The following is a 26,773-nucleotide window of genomic DNA, read 5'->3' on the forward strand; positions in this document are numbered from 1 at the left end:
AAATACTCTTTAAGAGGAAGTTGTAGACATCACGCTCCTTTGTCTCTAATCATTTCAGTACTTTTCTCCAGGAAGGCAGTCTTGCTCTGAAAACATAAGAGGAAAATACCTGTTGCCCCAATCTCTCATTCAGCCACCAGCCCAGACTACTAATGTGATTCCATACACAGTTTCTCCACACGCCCAGCAACAGTTATTTCTGCAGCAGATAATGGCTGGGTGTCCTCCTAGGACTTTAGGAATATGTGCTAACAGGAGGGTACAAAGACTGTTATTGTTATTTTATTTCACAGTATCACACATAACCCACAGTACAATAAAATAAATATAGTATCAATATTAAGATTTAGTATATAAACAAATTTTGCTAATTCTCTCAATATTGTATTTTCTTTTTCTTTTTCTTTTTTTTTTCTTTTTTTCCCTTTGGAGCCTGTCCTGGAACTAGCTCTTGTAGACCAGGCTGGTCTCGAACTCACAGATATCCGCCTGCCTCTGCCTCCCGAGTGCTGGGATTAAAGGCGTGCACCACCGCCGCCTGGCCTATTTATTTATTTTTCAGTGCTGGCGATGAACACAAGGCCTCCTAAGCACGAGGCTGAGCTGGACCCCCAGAACAGCCATCTTCATCTCTTACTCAGTAACATTCTTCAATTTGCACGGCACACAGAACTTAGAGACAGTACAGACCAGTTATTCTGGAAAGTGATCTTGGTTTTGTTTCTCTGTTTTGGTATTTTTCCCCCCATGATCTGATTAATATTATGAATTGAATGGACAGCGATGCTGCATCCTCAATGTGCCGTACTGTGAGGTTATGATGGTGTGTTTGTTTTATTATTGATGTTAATATGGACCAATTGTTTCTACTATAAAATAGCTATTTTTTTCCAATTTTCTTGGAATCCTTGGAGTTTCCTTTCAATTTCGTGGGAACCAAAAGAAAATAAAAGTCTTTCTTTTCGTCAAGTGGATCCCTACTACAGCTGAAGACATCCCTTGCTGTGCCTTTGACATCATCGCCTTTGTCAATAAAGTTGCACGAAGGAGGGCGCAAACCTCTTCGGACGGGTGCGGCGCTTTGCCGCATAGTCTGCCGGGATTTGTAGTCTGCGGGTGCTCCCGTCAAGCACCGTCCTACGTAGTCCAGCCAAGAAAGAGCCAGAAGCCGAGAGGGCGGGCGGAAAGAGGGTTGCTAACTCGGAGCGCGGTGCTTCATAGGAATTGTAGTTCGTCCCTCAAGTCCAGCCATACCCGTGCCTGCGGACAGGACTTCCCTTCCCGGGAGGCTCCGCACGCGGGCCCGGCAAAACCCCGCCTCGGCTTGAACAAATCAAATCGAAGGAAAGAAACTGCCGGCTTTCAAAAATCCTCCTCCGCCGCCATCATCGCTGGAGATCCTGGAGCAGGTGGTGTGCACAAGCGAGACGAGCAGCCGCTGCAGCGAGGACAGTCGGGCCGGACTGCGCACTGGGACCGTCGTACGGGGGCGCGGTGACCGGCCCGTCCCTCACGTGGGTTCTCGAGCCGTCTCCGACGCTCCGCACCGACGCGCGTTCCGTCGCCCCACGCGGCGGCGCCGCCTGTTTGCGGTGAGTCGGCGCCCTCGTGTTGTTCTGTCACCTGCCTGGGCCACCAGGGCCTGGGTGGGGCGAAGCGATCGCCTCGTGCCTACTCCTTGACTTCGCGGCGCCCACCGCGGTCCCGCGTGGTGGGGAGGGGCGCTAGACAGCGCTGACCCTTTCACGTTTGGGGAAACTGAGGCCTCGAGAGGACCCATTCCTCAACTGCCTTTCGTAGCGCTGCTGCCCGGGGTGGCGCCTCATGTTGGCATCCACCTCACCTGGAGGCGGTGCGAGCCGCCTGGTGTTCCGGGTGGGGCTCCGCCGCCTATGGCCGCCTACCCAAGTCAGCCCACGTCCGCGCGGGAAGCCTGGCATGAGTCACTGCTGGCGCTTTTGCCGGGTCGATGGATGGATGTGCACCTGAGGACGCCTCCCACGCGGCCGCCCAGGAGAAGAGGGCGTCTGTGTATTGACCGTTTGTGTGTGCTCCCTCGCAGGCTGGCTGCTGACCTTGGACAGATCAATTCCAGCCCCTCTGTGCTTTGGTTAGTCAGCCTTTAAAGCGAACGGGGGAGGGCCTGTGTGCGCCTGTGTGTCCCCGTCCCGTGAACTAAGAATGCCTCCTTTCCACCTGAAGCCTTACCACCGCCGCCACATTTTTAACCCTATTGCCCCATCTAAGAACTGTAACAGGTGACAGTTTCTCATCTTCTTGTTGTCATTCTTTGAGGAGCTCCTAAGCAACGTCAGGCTTTCTCCCGGGACGCTCTTCCTGTCAAAGCAGCTTGATGCAGTTTTATCTGGTAGAACCCCCCCAGGGACCTCATACTGCTACACAACCTTTAAAGTAGCCTTGGCGGTTTGAGGCCCTTAATTTTCTCTTCTAACATTTCCATATTCGTCTCTCTGCTCTAGCCATGGCCCCACTGGCCTTTCAGGTCCCTCCTCTTTTCCCACAAGTCTGTGCATTTTCTGTTCCCTTTATAGGGATGCTCTTCCCTTGGTTTTCGCGTGGCTCAATCTGTGGTATCTTTAGTTTCTTTACAGAAAACACCTTTAATTATTCTACTATAAATTGCAACCTCCCACTTCTCCAAAAAAGAAAAAAAAATTTTTCAACAAACCCCAAAAGCACCTTTTTGGCTTTTCTTTTCCTGGTTGCTTCTGTGGGTTTTTTGTTTGTATTTTTAGACAGGGTCTCACATAATCCAGACTGGCCTCAACTCCCTCAGTAGCTGAGAGTGGCCTCTAACTCCTGCCTTGTCTCCCAAGTACTAGATCATAGGTGGGCACCCACCACCTGGTGGTTCTTTATTTTTTTGGTGGTGACAGAAATTGAAACCAAGGCATAAATTCCAGGCAAGACTTTTACCCCTAACTGCCCCTCCCTCACTTCCAGGCTCCTTTTCATTAACATGCGAAAGGATTTTGTTTATAGAGTGTAAGCTTCAAAGAGTGTGATTTACTGCAAATCTCCTGGAACAGTGTCAGTACGGAATGCTGAATACAGTGTTTTGTTGAATGTTCTGATGTTTTATCCCGAGTAATATCTATGCCTATTCTTTTTAATATTTATTTTTTGTTATGTGTACAGTGGTCTGCCTCCATGTTAGTCAGAAGATGACATCAGATCCCACCGTAGGTGGCTGTGAGCCACCATGTGGGTGTTGGGAATTGAACTCAAGACCTCTGGAAGAGAAGTTGGTGCTCTTAACCTCTGAGCCATCTCCCCAGCCCTAGTCTATGATTATTGATAAACTAGATAAATCAGGGTGCTCAGGAGTAAGAAGGCAGACTGAGCCCAGAGGTAGCCTGGTATGTGGCGGGATATCTGAGGAGCAGGAGGTTGGTGGGGCCTAGTTCATGGCTGAGACTCCTGCCCTGACCTATGGGTAGCAGGATTATTGTATGCATGTGGCCTAGCATTCAGAAGGTACTCAGAGAATGACTTGACTGTTGGCTGTGTCTTAATCAGCTTTCTATTGCTGTAAAGTGACACCATGACCCAAGACTACTCTTATAATAAAATAATAATAATATAATAATAATAATAATAGCATTTAATGGGGTGCTCACTTACAGTTTCATAGGTTTGATGCATTATTATCATGTTGTGGAGCCTAGTGGCACCAATGGGCTGAAGCAATAGCTGAGACACAGTCTGATCTGAAGGCAGATAGAGGATTGTAATTTATAAGCTTATGGGGCCATTCTTATTCGGACCACCTCACCCTGGTACCTGCCACATCCTCTTGGTACCTCACTCTCTGAGGTAGTGCTGGAGCTTAAACCTGCAGACTTCTGCATGGGAGACAGGTCCCCTTCTCTTAGCTATACCCCAGCCTTACCTTTCCATTCTGCCAGTCTGTTAAACTCCCAGCTGTGGGCAGCTTTGTCACTGGTGGTGAGATTATGAAATATGTATTTGGTTATAGTAATGCTTCCTGCCATAGAAAACTCCTGCAATTCTAAAGTGGCGCGCCTTTGTACTCTAATGCCAACTCCTGGCTCTCAGTGCCTTTGGAAGTGCTTGGATGGGTGGAGGTAGTAATTAGGAAAACCCAAACAGAATTACAGAGTTGGGACTCTTGCCCTGTATCCCAAGTTCAGATTTATCGACACCTAAGATTTAACCATCATATTTATGTAACGAAGTCTGTTAACCTCCAAAAAAACAGGGCTCAGAAGGCTTCCAGACACCTGAACTTGAGATTCTCGGAGGATGGCAGGCTTTACGAGTACATGAAGCTCTGGTCCCTTTTCTCTTACCTTCCCTGTGCATTCTTTCTATTTATCTGACTGCTCATTTGTACTCTTTAAAATATCCTTTGTTTGCTGGCATGATGGTGGACACCTTTAATCCCAGCACTGGGGAGGCAAAACCAGGTAGATCTTTGTGACTTGGAGACTATCTTGACCTATAGCTTGAGTTCGAGCCAGCCAGAGATACACATTGAGACCGTCTCTAAATAAATAAATAACTGAATAAATAATTAAGTCATGTGTTGGGGTTTGAAGGTATGATGGTAGAGGTCTTGGGTACCACCCTAACACACACATACACACCCTCAAACACAGACACATACACATCCTTTATAATAAATCAGTAGATCTAGTATGTTTTCCCTGAGTTCTGTGAGCTGTTCTAGCAAATTAATTGACCCCAAGGGGAGGGGTCATGGCAACCATAGTTCATAGCCAGTGGATCAGAAGCCCGGGTAAACACCCTGGGGTTCATGTCAACATCACATGTGGGGCAGCTTTGTAGACTGAGCCCTCAGCCCCTGGGATCTGAGTGTCAGGGCTGGATTAGAGGATAGTACAGAGCTAGTGCCCCTCCGGTGGTTGCTTGTTGGATGTGTGCAGTGTGTGCCTCTGAAACACAGTGGAGAAGCTGAGTCTCTATTGTGATGGCAGCCCTTGTGATGTAGGTCCCTCTGGTCTCCTAGGCATCTCTGAGAGGCTGCTGTGGCGTGTGCAGTCTCCTGGCCAGGGTTGAAACCAGACATGCCTTAGCCTTGTGTGCCACCTCGAGTCATGCCAGCATGGGCAGTGGGCCATTCCCTGGGATGGATGACCTGGATCCCATAGCCATCTATGTCCTGTTTGAGGAACGGGACCCTCAGACAGAGTGCTGCCAAGATGACCAGGCAGGTGTGTGACTCCTGGAACTCCTGGAGCCCCTATTGCTTTGGGACTGCACTGGGTGTGTCTCCCCCCTGGGGCAGTGTGGAGAGGGACTTAAAGAAGTTACTACTCTGCCACCTTTTCAGACTCTTCTAATCCCATATTCATTTCCCTGGTGCTTTTGGGTCCTCCATGACAGGAAGAGGGCTAATGCACCCCTTCTTCCCTACCCCTGCTACACACATACCAGAGATTTTAAGGGGACACCCCCCCCACACACACACACACTTTGGGGATATGCTAGGGATCAAAACCAGGGCCTTAAGCTTCCCAGAATACTTTTTCTTAAAAAAAAAAATTATTTATTTATTTATTATGTATACAATATTCTGTCTGTGTGTATGCCTGCAGGCCAGAAGAGGGCATCAGACCTCATTACAGATGGTTGTGAGCCACCATGTGGTTACTGGAAATTGAACTTAGGACCTTTGGAAGAGCAGGCAATGCTCTTAACCACTGAGCCATCTCTCCAGCACCCCCCCCCCCCCAGAATACTTCTTAAAAACTTTTTTTATTTGTTTTTTGTTTTTTTGCTTTATTTATCTTGGGTTTTTTTGAGACATGATTTCTCTGCAGCCCTGGCCATCCTGGAACTCACTCTGTAGACTAGGCTGACCTTGAACTCAGAGATTCACCAGCTCTGCCTCCCTTATACTGGGATTAAAGGCATGTGCTGGCATATGCCTGGCTTAATATGTTGTTGTTTTTTTTTTTTTTAAAGATTTATTGATTCATTATATATACAGTGTTCTGTCTACATGTATGTCTGCAGGCCAGACCAGAAGAGAGCACCAGATCTCATTACCGATAGTTATGGGCCACAATATGGCTGCTAGGAATTGAACTCAGGACCTCTGGAAGAGCAGCCAGAGCTCTTGACCACTAAGTCATCTCTCCAGTATGATATGTATTTATTAATGAGTTGGGTATATTGCCTGCATATATGTGTGCACCATTTACCTGCAGTGCCTACAGAGGCCATAACCACTGTACGGATGCCAGGAGTTGAACTCAACTTCTCTGGGCAAGCCGCCTCTTCAGCACTGACCATCTCCCTAGCCCCATGCTTCTCACCTTCCTAGTGTTGCGACCCTTTAATATAGCTCTTCATGTTGTGGTGACCCCCAGCCATAAAATTATTTTCGTTGCTACTTCATAACTGTAGTTTTGCTACTCTTATGAATTGTAACGTAAATATCTGTTTTCTGATGGTGACCCTGGCATGATAGCTGCTGCCCTTGCCCTTTTAAAAAATTCTTTAAAGATTTTAATTCACTGTGTGTTTGTAGATCAAAGGACAAGTTTGTAACGTGTCTGTGTGAGCATGAGTAGATGCATGTGAATGTGGTCTCTGATCTGGAGTTGAAATAACAAGTGGTTGTGAGCTGTCTAGTGTGGGTGATGAGAGTCAAGTGTGGGTTCTCTGTAAGAGCAGCAAGTACTCTTAACTGATGAGTCGTCTCTCAACTTCCCCTTCACTAGATTTTGTGTGTGTGTGTGTGCCATGGACTTTATTGGTAGAATTAAAGAGACTAGGGATCGCTAAGCCCCTCCCCATCTTCTGGGGGTCTGGGATGGAAACTGAGGGGCATGCTTAATGTTAGGGGCTAAGTTGGGGCAGCCCTCCTCAGCAGCTGAGGGCCTCTCCCTTGCTCTCCTGTCTTTTTTCTGGGGTGGGTGGTCTGGTCTTGGAGGCCATGTAGGCTGTGAGGTCTACCACTCTGCTGCTGTAGCCATATTATGACGTCGTCATTGAGAGCAGTGCCAGCTCCAGCATCAAAGGTGGAAGAGTGGGTGTCACCGTTAAAGTCACAGGAGATAACCTGGCCCTTAGTGTAGCGCAGGATGCCCTTTAGTGAGCCCCTAGATACCTGCTTCACCACCTTCTTGGTGATGCTTGGCATCAAGTCATCATTCTGTTTGGCAGCTTTCTCCTGGTTGCAACATGTCAGATCCACAATGGGCATATTGCAGGTAGGAACATGGAAGGCCATGCCAGTGAACTTCCCATTCAGTTGATGCAGGGATGATATTCTGGGTGGCAATGATGGTGTTGACTGTGGCTCCATGAGTCCTTCCACAATGCCAAAGTGGTCATGAATGACCTTGGCTGGGGGACTAAACAATTGGTGGTGCAGGAAGCATTGCTGACAATCTTGAGTGAGCCATCACAAACATCAGCAGAAGGGGCAGAGATGGTGGCCCTTTTGGCCCCACCCTCCTAGTGGGCCCTGGCCTTCTCCATGGTGGTGGAGTCCCCAGTAGACTCCACAGCATACTAGGCACCAGCATCCACCCCATTTGATGTTGGGATTTCGTTTGTGGAAAAAGATGATGGCCTTTCTGTTGACAAGCTTCTTGTTCTCAGCTGTGCCCTTGAACTTGCCATTGGTAGAGTCACACTGGAACATGTAGACCAGGTAGTTGAGGTCAGTGAAGGCAACAACATCCACTTTGTCAGACATGAAGGAAGCTCTGGTACCCAGGACCTTCACCATCATGTGTTAGGGACAAGGCTGGCGCTACACAAGTAGATGTGGCTGTCTCTGGAACGGGTGGAAGCAGAGACCTGAGATTCTTTTTTCTTTCTGTTTTTAAATTTTTTAAGATTCCTTTTTAAAATGCAGTTTCTGTCTTCAGTTTGCAGATCTCTAGGGCAGCCCACCTTTGTCGCCAGCATGGCTTCTGAAGATATTGCCAAACTGGCAGAGACCCTGGCCAAAACCCAGGTGGCCGGGGGACAGCTGAGTTTCAAGGGCAAGAGTCTCAAACTGAATACTGCTGAAGATGGTAAGTTCCTGGGCTAGCTCTGCGTGCCTGTGTGTGTGTGTGTGTGTGTGTGTGTGTGTGTGTGTGTGTGTGTGTGTGTGTGTGTCTGTCTGTCTGTCTGTCTCGGTGGGGGGGGGGTCTCAGGCTTTCTGAGCCACCCTATCTTTAGCATATCATTTGTCCTGGCAGTCTTGGGAGGTGAGGTCAATGTCATCATTGGTTCATTCTAACAAGTTTTCTGTTGGTCTGTGTGTGTCTGTGTGTTCTTCTTTTGACAAGGTCTCATCAATGTATAGACCAGACTAGTCTCAAACTTGTCCATCTAGTCTAGCCCCTGCCTTCAGGTCTAGTCCCCCGGCCCCCTTTACCCTCACCATCCCAGGTCAGCTGTCTTCCTTATGGCCAAGGCCCTGAGGGAGTTTCTTAATGCAAGAGTAGGGTTGAGCCCTCATGGGAAATTCCAGTCCTTGTAACCAGGCATTACTGGCAGAGGGAAAAGGTTGCTTTCCTATCTTCTTGTTCATGACCAAGGCTTAGGCATTAGACAACCCTGAATCCCTTGCTGCCTAGAAATGAAGGTCTCTGCCTTTAGACCTTATGAGGCCTCTTGGAGTTCTGGCCCTACCAGGGAAACTGGTTTGGACTTGCCAGACTGTCTAAACTTAACTCCTCTGCTCCTGGGGCCTTTGTGACCTTTGGGAGGGTGAGGATCTCTAACAAAGTCATAGTAGCTTGACGTTTACAGATTCCTCCATGGATACCCAACCCCTCAACTTCACCTGCTTTGTACATTTTGATTCCTTATTAGTTTGTTGTGGGTTTTTTGTTTGTTTTGTTAAGGCAGGGTCTCACTAAGTAGCCGAGGCTAGCCTTGAACTCATAAAGAGCCTGCTGCCTCTAGAGTGCTGAGATTAAAGGCACTCACCACTAGATGTGTCTTTCTGAGACTTGGTTTCTCCATGTAGCCTTGACTGTGTTGAACTCTGTACCCAGGCTGGCCTAAGCTGGCAGTGTGGCAGAGAATGGCCCTGACCTCCTTGGTCCTCCTCCCCGGGGAGGTGGGGTGTAGAAATGCTGGTGCTGCTCCAGTGCTTCTGATAGACACTGAACTTCATTCAGTGAATCCAAACTTGAAAATGCTGTTTGCTGGGCCAGAGAGATGCCTCAGTGGTTAAAGGCACTTTTATACACTGATGGCTTGAGTTGAGTTGCTAGAACCCATGAGGTAGGAGAGACCTGACCCCTGCAGGTTGTTCTCTGACCTCTACGTTTGTATGCACTCACCAAGCACAGTTAATAATGAGTGACATTTTTCCCCTTTAGAAGGCTTTATCCCCATCTTGCAGACTTGAAAACTGACTATGGACATACGGTAACTCCCCCAAGGCCGTAGTCCCCAGCAGTGGAAGTAGAGTTAAAATGCAGTTGTGGGCTGAGGATGTGGTTCAGTGTACAAGGCCCTGGATTTGATGCCTAGCCATGCAGGAGGCAGACAAAGGCCCTGAGTTTGGCTTTGAAAATTTCAGGTGGCCAATTTTCCTACCTCATCAGCATTATATTAGGTCTCTGCAGAATGTGCGCATCTTTAGAGATTTGAACAAAAGGAGATCCTCTTGCCGCTGCCTCCTGAGTGCTGGGATTAAAGGTGTGTGTCACCAGGCCTGGCCCTGCCCTTTCTGCTTTTTTTTTTTAATTTATTTATTTTATACGCCTTGGTGTTTTTGCCTTCATATATGTCTGTGTGATGGTGTTGGATCCCATGGGACTGGGGTCACAGACAGTTGTGAGCTATCATGTGAGTGCTGAGAATTGAACCCTGGTCCTCTGGAAGAGCAGTCAGTGAGTGCTCTTAACTGCTGAGCCATCTTTCCAGCCCCACCCTTTTTGCTTTTATGGCTTGCATAAGTGTTTTCTTGAACAACATCTGAGAAGGCCAATCTCCTGATATTAGAAGGGGCCACCTTTTGGAGCAAGTCTTGTAAAAGGCAGAGGTCACCCTAGCTAGCTATTGTCCTCAGGACAGCTGTAGAGGAGGTCATTCTTGGCTATATAGTAAACTTCAAAACCTAACTGTGCTACATGAGACCCTATCTTTAAAAATCACAAAACCAAAAGAGAAACTATTCATAATGTCACTTGTGCCCACCTGATTGAACCACAGTGAATAGCTGTGCTCGCTGGAACGTGGAGAATAGTCTGTACAGCCCTGCTTCTAACTAGGCAGGGAGCCTGTCCGTTCTGTCTCTGGGAATATGGGGTTCAAAGCATTGAAGGAAATGAGTTCTGGTGCTTCCTGGTTGCTCCTGTCCAGTGGTTCTCAACTGCCGAAGCCTAAGGTGCTCTGTTCCCACAGCTAAAGATGTGATTAAGGAGATTGAAGACTTCGATGGCCTGGAGGCTCTACGACTGGAAGGTAACACAGTGGGTGTGGAAGCGGCCAAAGTCATTGCCAAGGCCTTAGAGAAGAAGTCGGAGCTGAAGGTGAGAGTACAGGCGGAAGAGTCTGCTCACATTGCGGCAGCTGCTGCCTAGGTCCAGAGCCTGGTGACCCCTTGTCCTGGTGACTGGTTCCCACATCGTTCTTCTCTCTTTGGTCACGTCAGAGCACAGGGTTTTGCTATTTTTTCTGAAATGAGACAATCATCAGGTAGCATTATGAGTTTTAATTAGAGGTAGCACCCTTGAGAGATAAACTGAGGGAGTCTTCTAATCCCAGTTAATGTCCCGTCCCCCACAAGAAGCCAGCATGTGCTTCTGCCAGACTCGCCTGTAGCAGCTAGAGCTAGAGGTATGACTTTGGCAACAGGTTGTAAATGGCTGCTACCTTTGTGTCATTTATCTGATCGTTTTTACTAAACTTACTTTTTATGTATTTTAGAAAAAAAACAAAACAAAACTTTAAATTTGTATGGGTATTTTGCCTGCATGTATGTGTGTGCACCATATATGTGCCTGGGCCTAGCAGAAGAGGACATAGGATCTCTTGGGACTGATCCTATGGATCTGTGGTTGTGAGCCTCCACGTAGGAACTGAGAACTGAACCAGGGTCTTTTGGAAGAGCAGCCAGTAATCTTAAATGCTAAACCATCTCTCCAGCCCCTAAACTAGCTTTTAAAGTAATCGAAGGCAAGTACCATTTCTCTAAATAGGAAGTCATCAGATGTGATACAAAAGAAAAGAAAATAGAACAGTGTGAATTTTAGCTTGATACTATTACCACCTAAGGGCTTTAAGTCTGAGTCTCGTTCTCCCTTAAAAAGTAAGGTGGGTGGATGTGGTAGTGTAAGCCTGAAGTCCTAGTACTTGGGAGGTTGGGGAAGGAGGATTAGGAATTCAAGGCCAACTTCAGTTACATAATCTGAGGCTAGGTTGGGCCTCGTGAGACTCTTGTCTGGAAAACAACTAAAAAGGCAAAAAATGGGGACTCACAAGCCGCGGGTGGAGGTGGTCAGCCAGCAGTGGGGGTAGGTAGGACCCACAAGCTGCGGATGGAGGTGGTTACAAGATCTGAAAAGAGGTACTACTTTTCCATAAGACCTGTTTACTTTCGTGTTCTTCTGTCACTCAGAATTGTCATGTGTCCCACCAAAGGGTGGGACAGACCAGAGAGACTACCCTTTGCCGCCAGGTCCCTCGGGCTGCAGACAGAATTGGCCCAATTCCCTGCTGAGAAAACCAAAACTAGGACATCCTGTAGTCCTCTCGGGAGCCCAGGCTCCCAGGGAGCTGGTGTGAGACTTGAGGCTGCTCCTGGGTTCTCTGGCTAACACTTCCCTTTTTCCTGCACAGCGCTGCCACTGGAGTGACATGTTCACCGGAAGGCTTCGGTCCGAGATCCCACCAGCTCTGGTAAGGACCAGGTGGTGCTTCCCTGCAGGCACAGAAACCCTGTCAGATGCCCCTCACACCTCTGTTCTCTGGAGAGTCTGCTTAACCCCACAGGTGAAGACCAGGCACGCCCAGCACCTGCCCTGTGTCCCGACAGGTGATGGAGCCCACAGGGCCTCAGATGGGAGGAGGTGCTGCTTCAAGCAGGCGTTCCCAATCTCCTCTTGCTGTGACCACCCTCTCCTGTGCCCCTGCTTCCTCTTGACCTCAGTCTGCATATAGAGGACCTGTTCCTCAGGCCCCGGACTGCAGCATGCAGTCTCTTAGGGCTGCTCCACCTTTCCCTGTCACTCTTGAGTGTTGTGATCCTTCAAGTTCCCAGCCTGAGAGAGAGAGGGGAGAGAGATTAGCAGGGGTACAGGTGGCAGTGAGCTAGGTCTAGGTCTGTGTGCCTAGCACAAGGCCTCAGGATGAATGTGTTGGGGGTGGAGGGTGCTAGACTGGCTGCCCTGGTCCTGCCTTCTTCTCTTCAGTACAGCACAGCAGTGGAGTTTTAGAAAAGCCTACACCCCATCCTCCCTCCTAAAGAGCCACAGTAGAGATACTGGTCTCTCAAAGGGTCTAGAGGGGTCTACTGTGGGGGACCAGCTCCTGAGAGATGGTGGGGATTGAACGATAAGCAGGCTGGGATTCAGAATGCAGGCTGAGTGAACTCTTCAGGTGGAACAGAGAATAGAGCAGTTTCGCGTGGCCTTTAGTTTGCTTGACATTGAAGGCATGGTTTATCTCCACATTCCAAGTAAGAGAACATGGGACACTAGATGGTTCTGGTCCAGGGAGAAGTAGACGCAGTGCACGGTGTGGCCACCAGAGGGCTCGAGGTCAGCCGGGGCTAGACCTTCAGCTAGCAGGGCAGCCATCATTTTGTTTGTTTAGTGAGAGGATAGTAGGAAACTTTGTGCTTGGTATGGGCAAAGGCACGGTGTTCCCTCTTGAATTCTGCTATTCTGGGCCACTTGCCCACCCTCTTCTCCCATCCCACCTCTGGCAGAGCCTCCTCTGGTCCCTTTTCCAGGCAGGACTGGGGGTGTCTTCTGCTGAGGCAATCCTGAAACTAGAGGTGTTTATGAGGCCTTCTTGCATGTCCAGGAGACCCCCAGCTTAGGCCGTACCCATCTTTATCCCTGCTGTGGTTTCTGCTGCTATCTGGAATCCTTCTATGTTGACTGACTGGCTGTCATCTTCAGTGAGCTCAGTGCCTTCTCGTACAGAGAGCCATCCTAGGTTTTCCTATCCCTAGGCACCACTCCCTCCCTCCCATTCTAGTGTAGGAACATAGTGATGAAAACTACTGTAAAAGCCAGTGTCTGGGCCAGTCTGGTGACTCGTGGATAAAGGTACTTGCTTTGTGCATCGCAGTTCAAGCTACATTCAGGTAATAAATACCATAGTAGACGGAGAGAACCAACTCACAGAAGTTGTTCTCTTTCCAGTACACACGTGCCTAGACTCAAACACACAACGATAGCAACAATAATCTATGGTTTTTAAGCCACTGTCTGTGCCATGTTCTCACTGGCTTGGGCCTGGCCCAGAAGTGGCATTAGGTAGGGTTCTAAGAAGCTGACTGAGTTCTCTCTCCATCCAGATCTCACTAGGGGAGGGGCTCATCACTGCAGGAGCACAGCTGGTGGAACTCGACCTCAGTGACAACGCATTTGGGCCTGATGGAGTGCGTGGCTTCGAGGCCCTCCTCAAGAGCCCAGCCTGCTTCACCCTGCACGAGCTCAAGCTTAACAACTGTGGCATGGGCATTGGAGGTGGCAAGGTGGGTTGACAGCCCTGGATGATCCTGCATCCACACTGGACTGTGTGCCAGCCCTTTGCCCCACCACGGGGACTGTTGTCCCTCACTTCAGGGGAGAAAGCAGTGCCTCAAAGACAGCAGCCTGCAGCCAGTGAGGAAAGGAGTCCAGAGGGTTGGGTTGCTAAGCAACCATTCCAAGTTCTTGGGTTGCCTTGGCAACACAGAGGCAGTGCTGCTGCATAACCTGCTCTGACCTGCTTGCTGTGCAGAATTCGGGCTGGGGAATATCCCTGTACCAAACCTCTTGTTACTCAGAACAGCTGGCACAGCCCTGGAGAGGAAAGAGCCCATGGAGAAAACTGTTCCTGCAGAGTTGGTTTTCTTTTATTCCTGGACAGAGCTGCTCCAGGTTCACCCTGTGGCTACTACCAGCCATACAGTGAGGGAGACTGGCCCTCTTGTTTCCCTCTCTTTTTGAGGCTCTATCAGACACAGAGCGGGGTCACAGAACACTGACGGGTGTGGGTTTATTTGTGAAGATGCTCTGTGGGCATTGCTGGTGCTACCTGCATTTTTCTATTTGAGTTCACAAACGTTTGGATGTATGGAATATGTTATTCACATGGTAGTGGTAGTTTGGGGAGGTATAGAGTTTGAGCCATTCTGTTTTATTTCCTTCCTTTATTGTGGCAATGAGGATTAAACCTAGAGCCTAACACATGCTTAGCACACACTGTAGAGGTATGTCTCTACCCCACAGGCTCCATCCAGAAAGGAAAAAAACTAAAATGAGCACTGAATTGTCCAGGTTAAGGAGACAGAGTGACTGCCTCTGTAGAGGCTGCCCTGTTCTATACAGGGAGAATAGGGGGCAGGTTCCAGTCCTTCCCTAGGTGCCCTCTTCCCTGTTCTAATAACTTAGAAAGAGCTTAAAGGGAGCTGTTTTTATTTGTGTTTTGTTTTTGAGACAGGGTATCTTATAGCATAGTCTTGCTCCAGACTCAGTATCTAGTTGAGTGTGACCTTGAATTTAAGTCCTTTAGCTTCTACCTCCTAAGTGCTAGGATTGCAGGCATGCTGCATGTTGTCCTAAGTGCTAGGATTGCAGGCATGCTGCATGTTGTCCTAAGTGCTAGGATTGCAGGCATGCTGCATGTTGCCCATTTTTTTGTGTGTGTTGAGGATTGAACCCATGACTTTGTGCATTCTAGGTAAATACTGTACCAACTCAGCTAATCCCCAACCAGAAAGTAGTTATATCTTCTGTTTAGCATATTTAAATGACTTACATCATCCATTTTATCACTTTGGGGCTCTTCTCCTGCCCCACTTGCTCTTTTTTTACCCCTTGTTTTGTTCTGTTGTGTTTCTCTGTGTAGCCCTGGCTGTCCTGGAACTCACTCTGTAGACCAGGCTGACCTCGAACTCACAGAGATCTGCCTGCCTCTGCCTTCTAAGTACTGGGATTAAAAGGTGTGCGCCACCACAGATGGCTGTGGCTATTCTTAGGTAAAATAAAAGTTGCTTAAGCACAACAAGTTCTGTTGGATGGTATCAAGGACCATGGTCCGACAGGAAGCTCCCATAATGTGGGAGAGATCTTGAGGTTCCGGGTGGTGGCCAGAGTCTTCTGGTTTAGTGACCATGAGAAGCGCCTGTGTAGGCTGGTTGTTGTGGCACATGCTGGTAGTCTAATTACTGTGGAGGTCGAGGCAGGAAGATCACCAGCCTGGACAACTTGTAAGACTGTTGGTGGATCTTGGAAGGCTGAATTAGAGCAATGTGAATTCAAAAGCAGCCTCCGCTACATAATGAGACCCCATCTCATTAAAAGATCCTGGCTTCTCATATTCTGGAAGGTTGAACTCATGACAGTTTTAACCCAGGAGAACCCTGAAATATCTGGGAATCCACACTGCCCTTGGCTTAAAATCCAGCTGCTTCCTTTGTGTCTACCTGCCGGGGACCCCTGCACCAAGTATACAAACACCAGAAAGTATAGAAGGTCTACGTGAGCTGTGAAGTGCTGGGCCCACTGTGCTTTAGCAGTGTCCGTCCTGGGATCCACCCCTGGATCCACCACGGAGGAGGTGTGGTTCACTGGTGTGAGGGCCTGGCCAAGATCGGCACACAACTCCCATGCCTTTCCCTGTAGATCCTGGCAGCAGCTCTGACAGAGTGTCACCGCAAGTCCAGTGCCCAAGGCAAGCCCCTGGCCCTGAAAGTCTTCGTGGCTGGCAGAAACCGCCTGGAGAACGATGGAGCCACTGCTTTGGCAGAAGCTTTTGGGGTGAGTCATTCATACCCTGCTGTGCCAGACACAGAGGGGTCACAATAGGTTGAGAAGCTTCTGTTTTGTTAATTATGTTCAGTTGAGATGGGATATCTCTCTGTACTCTGTATGTAGCCCAGGCTTGCCTCCTGAGTGCTGGGGTTAATGCGCCACCACCCCTGGCTTATTTTTCAAAAATGTGTTTATTGTGAGTGTGTGGGTGCCCGTGCCATGGTGCAGATGTTGAGGTCAGAGGGTGACTTGGCAGAGCTGGTTCTCTCCTTCCACTTACGTGAGTTTCAGAGGTTGAACTCATGTCTTTCCCCACTGCACCATCTCATGGCCCCTGCAGCACTCTTTACCAACTCTGCCTTCCTGTCCCCATGTTCTGGGACACTGTGAGGACTGGATCTGCCCCAGCCAGGCCAGTCTGTGTGGTCTTTCAATAGAGATGGAAAAACTATTAGTCCTAATGTCACTAACCTGTCTCGTTTGGACTGTGGGAAGTAGGAGCACCCTGCCATGGGTAATTCAAATCCACACGCACCTTTTGGTTGTTTTGGTTTCCTTTCTTTGGGGTGTGTGTGTGTGTGTGTCTGTGTCTGTGTCTGTGTCAGAGAACAGACTCAGGTTCAGCTCCTGGGGCAGGATCTCATTGACTCAAGCTCAGGAATTTGGCTAGAGGGACTGATCACCGCCCTGGGAATCTCCTGTCTCTGCCCTTCCACCACCATGGCTGACATCTTCATGTGGATCCTAGGGACTGAACTCCGTTCTTCACTTTTAATAACAAGGCAAGCACTTGACTGAGCTCACATTTGGATATTGTGGGCTCTGGGTTTTAAACCCAGATTTCATGCTCTTTAGACAGTGCTAGACCGTCTCTTTGAAGTGCTCAAGTCTGCCCGAAGACTGGGCCTCTCCTTGTAAGTTTGGGACTAACGAGGTACTGTCTCAGTGACAGGACCAACTGGGGCTCTGAGGACACAGGCTTCCTGTCCTGGCTGGGAGGATCCAGTTTTCCCAGGTGTGCAAGTTTTTATTACTAGCTTGATACAACCTTAGAAGAATTACATGGGAAGAGAGTTTTATTATGTGTAAATCTATATGTGGGTTTGTGCATATGAGTGCAGGCACCATATGCCAGAGGCATTGGCTCACCCTGTCTTTGGAGTTACAGACAGTTGTGAGCTACCCAACATGGATGCTAGAAACTGAACTCAGGTCCTCTCCAAGAGTTGTCTGTGTGTATAACCACTGAGCTATTTCTCCAGTCCCTGAAAAGAGGGTCTTTATTTTTATTTTGTGTGAGTGTTTCAGCTGCATGTGTGTATTTGTGCCACTAGTACCCAGTGAGGCCTGACTGTGGATGCTGAGAACCAGACCTGGGCCGTTTCTCCAGCCCCAGGCAAGAGAGTCTTAGTGGAGTTTGTCTAGATCAGATTGGCCTGCGGACATGTCTGTGTGGGTCTGAATGTGGGCAGCACCGTTTACAGGCTGTGTCCTGGACCGTGAGTGAAGAGAAGCGGCTGAACAAGAACAAGCAGCGAGGGTGTTTGCTCTCTCCTAACTGTGGAGGCGATGCAGCAGGCATGCTCGCTCTTCAACAATGACTCAGAACTGTAAACCAAAATAGAGTAAAAACCTCCCTTTCCCACACTTGAATCTTTCCCGTTCGGGCTGCGTGGTGCTGGGCTGGGGACAGACAGTGCTACCCCATGAGCAAAGGCTATCCTATCCAGACAAGTTGTCTTCCATTTGCCTTGGTGCTTCTTCCTACAACTCTGCCTTCTTTCCTAATTGAGAAAGGAGGGTGTTTGAAGATGATGGAGCTAGTACTGGGAACTAAGAACAATAGGGATATTGAGTATTTGTTTGGACTTAACAGACCTCAGTACCTTCATTTTAAAACATGCTTTAAAAAACCCTTTCAGTCCTGCAGTGGTGACTTCTCTGTGGATCTAATGTGATCTGATGTGACTATGTCCAAAACTTTGCTTTAAGATCTATGCCCTGGGAACCCAGACGGCCCTTGCCTGATGCTGGTGGCATCTCCCTTACTACTCTGCTGTGTGTCACTATGGCATCGGGTCACACTGCCAACTCTTGTCTTCCCTGCAGATCATCGGGACACTGGAAGAAGTTCACATGCCACAGAATGGAATTAACCACCCTGGGGTCACAGCCCTGGCCCAGGCCTTCTCCATCAACCCCCTGCTGCGAGTCATCAACCTGAATGACAACACCTTCACTGAAAAGGGTGCAGTGGCCATGGCTGAGGTGAGGCGAGTATGGCAGGGGCCATGTGGGCCTCGGGAGGCTCATTGGCAAGCATGGCTCTGCCCCTACCCTTCCGCCTTCCCATGTTCAAATACCCCACAGCCCCTCCCATTTGCATAGAGCAAGATTGTGTGTTACAAGTCCCTGCTGAGTGACCTCTGGGTCCTCGGGAGCCGGTGCTGGTTCTGTTCAAGCTGCAAAGGAAGAAGTTGTTTGGCCCTATCTGTTTCCTTGTTGGTGCATTCAGTGCTTGAATGTTGAGCCCTTTGTCTGTGTCCAGTTTGCGCTAGGTGGAGCTTTGGTAAGCAGGGTCCCTGCTTCAGGGAGATTCTTCTATAAAGAAAAGAGCTGCTGACCAGTTTTGTGTAGGCTCTGAGCACAGTGGTAGCTACCTCAGAGCTATGGCCTCTGGGTTGGTGGGGCCCATGGAGTTGCATCACAAATGCAGGTGTTGGCATCAGTGAAAGGCTGGCTCCTGTGGTAGCTTGCTTTTTCTGGCTAAGCTGACAAGCGGTGGGGGTGAGTGGTTGTTCCGGCACAGTGATTAACAGAATGAGCGGTCTGCAGCCTAACGGGAGCCTTCCTCAGCTGGTCCTAATGTGAAATAAATGAGGCCCAAGGGGTGTTGGGAATAATGAAGGGGGGAAGGGATTTGAGACCTTGTAGTGTTGCCAGCTCTGTAAGTAGGAACCGTGGAGGATTTTAAGCCCTGATGGGATGCAATTCAATTTGATTCATGCTCCGGGAAGAAATCTGTCCATAACACGGGAGTAGTGTGATGAGATGGTTAGCTGGTCAGACCCGTGTACGACTGATAGCACCACCTCAGTTAGACCCTTGCTTCGTCCTGTCAGACCCTGAAGACCTTGAGGCAAGTGGAGGTGATCAATTTCGGGGACTGTCTAGTGCGCTCGAAGGGGGCCGTTGCCATCGCAGATGCTGTCCGTGGGGGCCTGCCCAAGCTGAAGGTACTAACTTCTCCCCTGCCCTCTTCCTTTCAGGGTCTAGGCTGCCCCGTGCCAAGGTTTCCCTAGGGTGGTAGGATATGAGGCATAAAGGGTCTGGTGTGAAGGAGGGTGGGCCTGGGCGAGGTCTCAGTCGTTTCCCTTTTGTGTAAACACCTCAGGTACTTTGCCCTGGGTTCATAATATCATTTTTATTTTTCTTCATACCCCTATGCCCAAGCTGGGAGGCCAAGCCTGCTTCTACTGCTTGTGGGGCAGCTGGAGAGAGTAAGGCTTGTTTCCTGGACCAGGCATGGTATGCCTCTCTACCCCTCTCTCTAGGAACTGAACCTGTCGTTTTGTGAAATCAAGAGAGATGCTGCCCTGGTTGTTGCTGAGGCTGTGGCTGATAAGGCTGAGCTAGAAAAGCTGGACCTCAATGGTAAGTAGGCTGCGGTGGTGGGCTGTCAGCCTCGGCTCAGCTGGCCCCAGCACTGTCCTCCCTGACTTTGCTCTCCTTCCCGGATCAGGCAATGCGCTGGGAGAGGAGGGCTGTGAGCAACTTCAGGAAGTGCTGGACAGCTTCAATATGGCCAAGGTGCTGGCATCCCTCAGGTAAGGGAGCTCTGGGAAGGTGGCTCCAGGGACCAGGAGGCTTGCTTTTCACTTACTCCACTTAGTTTCTCTGTCTGCTAGTCTGGTAGCTGGCGCCTTGGTGTTGGAGAGGAAACGATGAAGAGCTTTTGTGTGTTCAGCAAAGGACCACAGGGGTTAAGGAGGACCCCTTACAGACCTGCATCATCTCTCCCAGGAGAGGAGTTAAAGGCAGCTGTGAGCCACTGTGTGGGTGCTGGGAATTGAACTTCAGTATTCTGCAAGAGCAACCATTGCTCTTAACCACTTGGGCATCTCTCTAGCCCCACTCGCCGTTTTTTTATTTTTTTGAGACAGGGTTTTGCTCTATGACCCTACCTCTGCCTTCCAGTCGCTGGGATTAAAGATGTGTGCTATTACTCCCAGCAGATGTGTTAGCAGAAGCAGCACATGGAGGTATGGGAGGCTCAGGCACTGAAGGGGATGGGTTCAGTTCTTAGTGGCTGATAGGAGTAGAAGCGGTTGAGCCAAGAGGGAGATGCTGAGGTAGGCAGCAGTGGGGTGACATTTTTGCAGCACCATCTCCTGTGCCTCTGTCACCCCCAGGGAGGCTTCATTCATGTGTCAGACACTTCGGTGTTTTCAGGACTGGGGGCTCAAGTGTAGACCAAATCTCCAGAGAGCTAGAATGTCATATCATCCTGTGGTCACATAAGATGCAGATGGCAGGACCCCAGAACCTGAGGCTCTGGGACAGAGTCATTTCTGATTGTTCTGTGTCTGTTACATGGGAAGCATCCCTTGGGAATGAAAAACAAATGACACTCTGGTGGTCCTTGAGTGCCATCCTATGAGCAGTGCTCTTGGGCCTGGCCAGAGTCCATAGGCTCCGAATCCGCATGGGCTGCTAGGCTCTAGCTGGCTTCTCTCTGCAGTGATGATGAGGGAGAGGATGAGGAGGAGGAAGATGAGGAGGGAGAAGAGGATGATGATGATGACGAGGAGGAGGATGAAGATGAGGACGAAGAGGAGGAGGATGAAGAGGAAGAGCCGCAGCAGCGAGGGCAAGGAGAGGAGTCAGCTACACCCTCACGGAAGATTACGGACCCTAACAGTGGGGTGAGTTTGTTGCTGGGATCAGAGTCCTGGGCCCCTGAAAGCCTGTTGGGATATAACTATTTAAAAGTCTAATAGCTACAAGCACCAAATGGATAGCACGGTTCTCAGAAAATCATTCCAGGGGTGAGATAGATCTTTTTGTATATGTCTGAGTGTTTTACCAGAATGCAAGTGTACATGTGTGCTGTGTTTACAACACATAGTACTTTGCATAGATTTATTTATTGAATACAAAAAAAGCATAGCTGAACATGACTCATGCCTGTAATCCCAGCACTTTGAAGAATGATGCAGGAGGATTGCTGAAAAGTTTTGGGCTACATAGTACAAAGTCTTTTCTCCTCTCCACCACTAGGTTATCTTGGTGGCTTCTGTATCGAGTCTTCTCTTTCCCTACAGCCAGCTCCCAAATAATGACATGGGGACTTAATTATAAGAACATGCTCTAGTTCCAGGACAGGCTCCAAAACCACAGAGAAACCCTGTCTCAAAAAACCCAAAAAAAAAAAAAAAGAACATGCTCTTAGCTTAGGCTTGTTTTTAACTAGCTTTTAAAATATTTATTTATTTATTTATTTATTTATTATGTATACAATATTCTGTGTGTATGCCTGAAGGCCAGAAGAGGGCGCCAGACCTCTTTACAGATGGTTGTGAGCCACCATGTGGTTGCTGGGAATTGAACTCAGGACCTTTGGAAGAGCAGGCAATGCTCTTAACCACTGAGCCATCTCTCCAGCCCCTTAACTAGCTTTTATAACTTAAATTAACCCAATTCTATTAATCTGTATGGCTACCCTGCTTCTCTGTGTCTACTGGAGTTTCGCATGCCTAAATTCATCTCTTTCCCTCTCTCCCCAGAAATCCCGCCTATACCTCCTCCCTAGCTATTGGTTGTTCAGGTTTTTATTACACTAATCTCAGCAAATATACCTTCCCATGGTGTATAAATATCCCACAACAGCCTCCTAGGGACAGTCTAGAGATTGTCACCGAGGTTGAGAGAGACTTGAGTTTCTTTCCTGAGCCCATTGGTGATTTGTATCTCATAGGTTCCAAAATAAAACTCCCAGAGAGTCTGGGTGGAGCCATCTGACTGCCCATACCCCTGCAGATCAGGGCTGCTTTTCTGGGCTCTGGGAGCAGTTAACTGACAAAGTACCTCTCAGGGTTGGGTTTCCCTGGGCACCTGGTACTTGTTGGCAGCACTGACCCAGGCACTGGCCTTATTCACATAGCAAAGCAGCACTTGGAGTGCTAAGGCGACAGTGTCTTGTCCCTTACCCCAGAGTCTTCAGGAACATCTGGATCAGCACCTGTAGAAGCCATATGCTCAGGGTCCTGTGAGGGAGAGCTAAGTCTAGACCTGGCTAGAGAAATGGTGTTATTGGAGTGGGAATGGGCACAACCGGGTGGAGGAATCTACAGAGCCCGTGTCACCTGTTTCTCAGGAGCCAGCTCCCGTGCTGTCCTCCCCGCCTCCCACAGACCTCTCCACCTTCCTGTCATTCCCCTCCCCAGAGAAGCTGCTGCGCCTTGGTCCCAAGGTCTCCGTGCTGATAGTCCAGCAGGTAAGAGCTCTCCCAGCTCCAGGACCTCTACATCCCTCTCTTAGATTTGTCAGTGAACTACATACAGTGTGTCTGTCACAAGGATCCCTGCCATGTCCCAGCAGAAACTAGAGTTAGGGAATCTGACTTTTTTTCCAGTCTCACACTTGTGTATTCCCTCATTATGTTCCACGGGCTTCTGCTTGTCTAGCTCTTTCTAGAGCACATCCCCTTTCCCGGGCATCTGTGTAGCTCATGAGATGGTCATTCAGGGAAGAGTAGCCCCTGACATTGTACTTCTCCATGTCAACTGAAAGGAGACCATGTATGTCCTCCTAGTTCTTAAAAGCATTACATTTTGTCAGACATAGTTGCACACACTTAAGTTCAGCCTTGGGAGGCAGGTGGTCTTCTGTGAGTTCAAGACCAGCTGGAGATACATAGTGGGACCCTGTCAATAAATTTTTAAAAACCCATTTTATTTTGTATGTGTGTGGAGGTCAGAGGACAGCTTACAGAAGTTGGTTCTCTCCTACCAAAGGATCACACTCAGGTGTTCAGGCATGGTGGCAAGTTCCCTTATCTGTTGAACTGTCTTGCCAGTCCACTCTTATAGTATACTGAAGAAAACTGAGCCGGGTGGTGATGGTGCACACCTTTAATCCCACACTCGGGAGGCAGAGACAGGTGTATCTCTGTGAGTTCGAGGCCAGCCTGGTCTACAGAGTGAGTTCCAGGACAGGCTCCAAAGCTACAGAGAAACCCTGTCCTGAAGAACAAAACAAAACAAAAACAAACAATAAAAAGATTGGAGCTCAATTGACAGCAGCCAGAAAACTTCTCTGTGATGTTACTTCATGACAAATGAGATTATTTAGTATGAACATTTTCATTCCATGCTATTCAACATTTTCTTGGCTCAGAGTTCTCAAGAGCTTCTAGTGAGTGGATCCCACACTTGAAACTGGGGCCACTAGTTTTGAAAATTGGCTTTTTCTACATTTCTTCATTGTTGACAGAAGAGAGCCAAGCCTTCCTGTGTGAATATTGGCTTCCTCTGGCTGATTTTTAGTGTTTATGATAGTGGCCATTCCTTTCTAGTGTTAGAGTAAGATGATGGTGGCCTTTCCCTGAAGAGAATGGGTGGAACTCTTTTACTTCATTTGCTGCTCATACATGTTGTGGACCAGGTTTTCACCAGACTCTAGGGAATCATTTGGGACAAATCAAGTCCTTGCCCTCCAGGGTCTCAAATATTGCCAGGACCTTTTGCAGTTACTTTCCACCAAGTTGGAGCCAAGGGGCTGTGGCCCCTAACCAGCCATTACCTCTGTCTTCAGATTGATACCTCCGACCCTGAGAAGGTTGTCTCAGCCTTCTTGAAGGTAGCATCTGTGTACAGGGACGAAGCCTCAGTGAAGACAGCAGTGCTGGATGCCGTCGGTAACGTGAGCTGGGTGGGGCTGGTAGACCCGGATGCTGTCCTGTGTTCTGTGTGCCTGTTGTATATAGTTAGAACTTGGTCTAAGAGTGGCCAGGGCAGATAGTCAAAAAGCCTGATAGTCCAGTCAGCAGCCTTTGTGCCCCGTGGGAGACTTTGCACATGTGGTCACCTTCACAAGCTTTCCTGGACTCTTTGCTAATCTTCAGCCCTTGTCACCTTACACTTTGTCACAGCCATTAGAGCCTCCAGGTGTGTCAGGTTTGACCAGAAGTCCCAGGGAAGGGCTAGCTCCTGGCAAGAAAAAGGGAGCAGAAACACATGCCTCTTAGGGGGCTGTTCACTGGTGGGGAGGCTAGCGAGGAAGCAGCTCTCCAGGAATCATGAACTTCTAAAGATGCAGGAGACCTAAATTCTTTTGCACAGTCCCATCAGTCTTCTTTTCTTGCCTGATACCCAAAACCTTCCCTGGTGGTTTCCATGGCCCCTGGCCCCCCGTGCAAGTTCGACAGAATGGGTACTGTCGCCTCACCCATTTTATAAGGGGCCAAGTGGAGAAGGCATTGCAGCTGGTAAACTGAGTCTCCCATTGGTGCTGGCACCCCCGCCCATCTACTATACCTGTCGTCCCTCCCATGTCTACCCCTTGACAGGGCAGAACTTTACCCTTGACTTATATCTAACCCTCTCCTGCGTGCATCCTGCCACACTCCATTTCTGCCCCTGTAGATGCCCTCATGAAGAAGGCCTTCAGCTCCTCATCTTTCAATTCCAACACCTTCCTCACCAGACTACTCATCCACATGGGTCTGCTCAAGGTGAGGCTTCGAGGAGTGGAGGCCCGGACGACACTCTCAGTAGGGTCTCACAGGTGACTGTGGAGCTCACACACTTTTATTTGCAGAGTGAAGACAAGATCAAGGCCATCCCGAGTCTGTATGGCCCCCTGATGGTGCTGAACCACATGGTGCAGCAGGATTACTTCCCCAAAACCCTTGTACCCCTGCTGTTGGCATTTGTGACAAAGTAAGTGTGGCCTCATTGTTCTGCCCATTCTTGCCTGAGAAAGACTCCTTGACTGGTCAGGGCACATGCGTCCTCAAGAGTCCCGTCCCAGCCCCCGTGTAAAGGCCAGAGTTACTCACATTGTCCTTGCAGAGTCTGACACATGCCCCACCCCCTCCCTGAGCTATCCCTGCACTCATTGCACTGTCTTCTCACAGGCCCAATGGCGCACTGGAAATCTGCTCTTTTGCTCGCCACAGTCTGCTGCAGACACTGTACAAGATCTAAGCTAAAAACCAGCTTCTTCTCGGCCCTTACCCTGAACCAGTGAATAAGGGGACTTGGATGGATTGAGCTCAGCCAACGTCTCCATTGGATAGGACTTTGACCAGAGGCAGGGGAGGGTCTTTGTCTCCTGTGTCATGTTGGTTCCTTGAGTACGTGTATCAGTGTGGTGTGTGGACTTCAGATGTTCATCTTCCCTGCTGGACTAACCCAGGTCCACTGTGGGGGACACCCAGGGGACAGGGCTGAAAGCCGCTCTTATTAAACTTCCACCCACTTAGCCGTAGGCCCTGTTGGCTGTCCTGCTACCCTGCCTTTCTGTCCCACCAAAGCCTGGGAAGTTACTGTGCGCTGCTGTCTCCACCGTGTCTAAGGAACTGTCAGAAGTGGAGCTGTCATCAGAGCGTAAAACTCTGGTCTCAGCCAAGTGGTCCAAAGGTGCCAGGGGCCAACCCCAAATAGCCCAGGAGTAGGAATTGCCTGGGGTGCCCTGGCTCTTATACCCAGAGGAAGCACCTTGGCTGGCCCAGACCTGTTCTTCATCCTGGGAAGGGAAGGGCAGGTCCCCCTAATGCCTGAGCTACACATCGGGCTGCAGGAGAGAACCTGTGTAGTGGGGACTGAGCTGGGTAGGAGCTGCCCTGTGACTTCCCTTGGTGGCTGTGTGGTCACCTCCTGCTTTCCTTTGTATTGTGTGTCTAGGCTGTGCCTGGGAGCTTCATAAATAAAAGTCACTGTGGTAGCTACAGAGACTCAGAAGCGTTTTCATCAAAAGTGGGGACATCTCAGGACTGGGATGATGGTTTGGTGTTTCAGTGGTTAAGACAACTTTCTATGCAACATGATCAGATCTCCAAGACCCTGTAAAAAGCTGGGTAGGTAGGGCTATGTACATGCGCACATGCAGAGGGGTGGCCTAGGTCTCTTTCTACCTGCTTGTACTTTGGAGCTTCCAGTCTGGCATGGAGGTTTCACAGTAGTGACTAAGGGTGTGGACAGGGAGGAGGGAAACCTTCAAGTACTAAGGAATCTCAAACAGTTTTGAGGTTCAGATGGGAAGCCAGGAGGGTGGCGCGTGATGGAGGAGGGCTGGGGGCCTACCTACCTTCCAGTAGTGACATGAGGCTGACCTTCCTAGGTAGAGTGTAAATAAACCTTTACTTTAGACAAGAGCTCCTCTACCTCACAGCGAGCCATCAATACCCCCTTCTCTGGATAAGGCTCAGCTTAAACACTTGCTGGGGAAGTGATGGCTCAGCCAGTGAGTGCACTTGCTGTCTGGGTGATCCACAGTTCAGTTCCCAGCACCCACATGGCAGCTCACAACTACCCATAGCTCCGGTCCCAGGAAGTTGAACTCCCTGGAACTGGAGGTTATAGGCTTTGTGAGGCTCCGCGTGGGTGCTGGGAACTGAACTGTAGAACTGTGGCCCTCTGTAAGAGCAATAAACTTTGTTTTTGTTTTTTTGAGACAGGGTTTCTCTCTGTAGCCCTGGCTTTCCTGGAACTCACTTTATAAACTAGGCTGGCCTCAAACTCAGATCTGCCTGCCTCTGCCTCCCGAGTGCTGGGATTAAAGGTGTGCGCCACCACCGCCCGGCTCCAGCTGATATTGTGGTGTTAAAT

The 26,773-nt window shown here is 49.2% G+C and overlaps 1 protein-coding gene and 1 non-coding gene across 5 annotated transcripts; both read left to right on the forward strand.

Annotated features, from left to right (window-relative positions):
* The first annotated feature begins 1,327 nt into the window (after nucleotides 1-1,327).
* On the forward strand, nucleotides 1,328-25,899 carry Rangap1 (Ran GTPase activating protein 1). Of its 4 annotated transcripts, none has more exons than XM_005354487.2 (16): nucleotides 1,328-1,592; nucleotides 7,893-8,042; nucleotides 10,375-10,502; nucleotides 11,812-11,871; nucleotides 13,499-13,678; nucleotides 15,813-15,947; nucleotides 18,051-18,209; nucleotides 19,064-19,177; nucleotides 19,496-19,595; nucleotides 19,684-19,768; nucleotides 20,683-20,866; nucleotides 22,318-22,437; nucleotides 23,757-23,859; nucleotides 24,587-24,675; nucleotides 24,762-24,883; nucleotides 25,081-25,899. In XM_005354487.2, exons 2-16 carry the CDS (start codon nucleotides 7,931-7,933, stop codon nucleotides 25,148-25,150), a joined length of 1,761 nt encoding a protein of 586 aa, XP_005354544.1. In that variant the 5' UTR covers nucleotides 1,328-1,592; nucleotides 7,893-7,930; the 3' UTR covers nucleotides 25,151-25,899. The 4 variants fall into 4 exon arrangements, with proteins under 4 accessions (XP_005354544.1, XP_026638413.1, XP_026638414.1 ...); XM_026782612.1 differs by lacking the exon at nucleotides 1,328-1,592 and adding an exon at nucleotides 1,634-2,110; XM_026782613.1 differs by lacking the exon at nucleotides 1,328-1,592 and adding an exon at nucleotides 2,172-2,258.
* LOC113456788 lies at nucleotides 17,586-17,724 on the forward strand. Its single transcript, XR_003377526.1, has one exon. It is a non-coding gene; the product is annotated as a small nucleolar RNA SNORA55 (small nucleolar RNA).
* Nucleotides 25,900-26,773: the final 874 nt, after the last annotated feature.

The sequence above is a fragment of the Microtus ochrogaster genome, chromosome 15 (assembly GCF_000317375.1).
Source record: "Microtus ochrogaster isolate Prairie Vole_2 chromosome 15, MicOch1.0, whole genome shotgun sequence".
NCBI lineage: Eukaryota > Metazoa > Chordata > Mammalia > Rodentia > Cricetidae > Microtus > Microtus ochrogaster.

Excerpts from the sequence above, each read along its gene's own strand:
- Rangap1 (XM_005354487.2), top strand. The coding sequence starts at position 7,931 with ATGGCTTCTGAAGATATTGCCAAACTGGCAGAGACCCTGGCCAAAACC. Across the intron at positions 19,596-19,683 it reads AGAAAAGCTGGACCTCAATG|GCAATGCGCTGGGAGAGGAG; the intron begins GTAAGTAGGCTG and ends TTCCCGGATCAG. Across the intron at positions 22,438-23,756 it reads CCGTGCTGATAGTCCAGCAG|ATTGATACCTCCGACCCTGA; the intron begins GTAAGAGCTCTC and ends CTCTGTCTTCAG.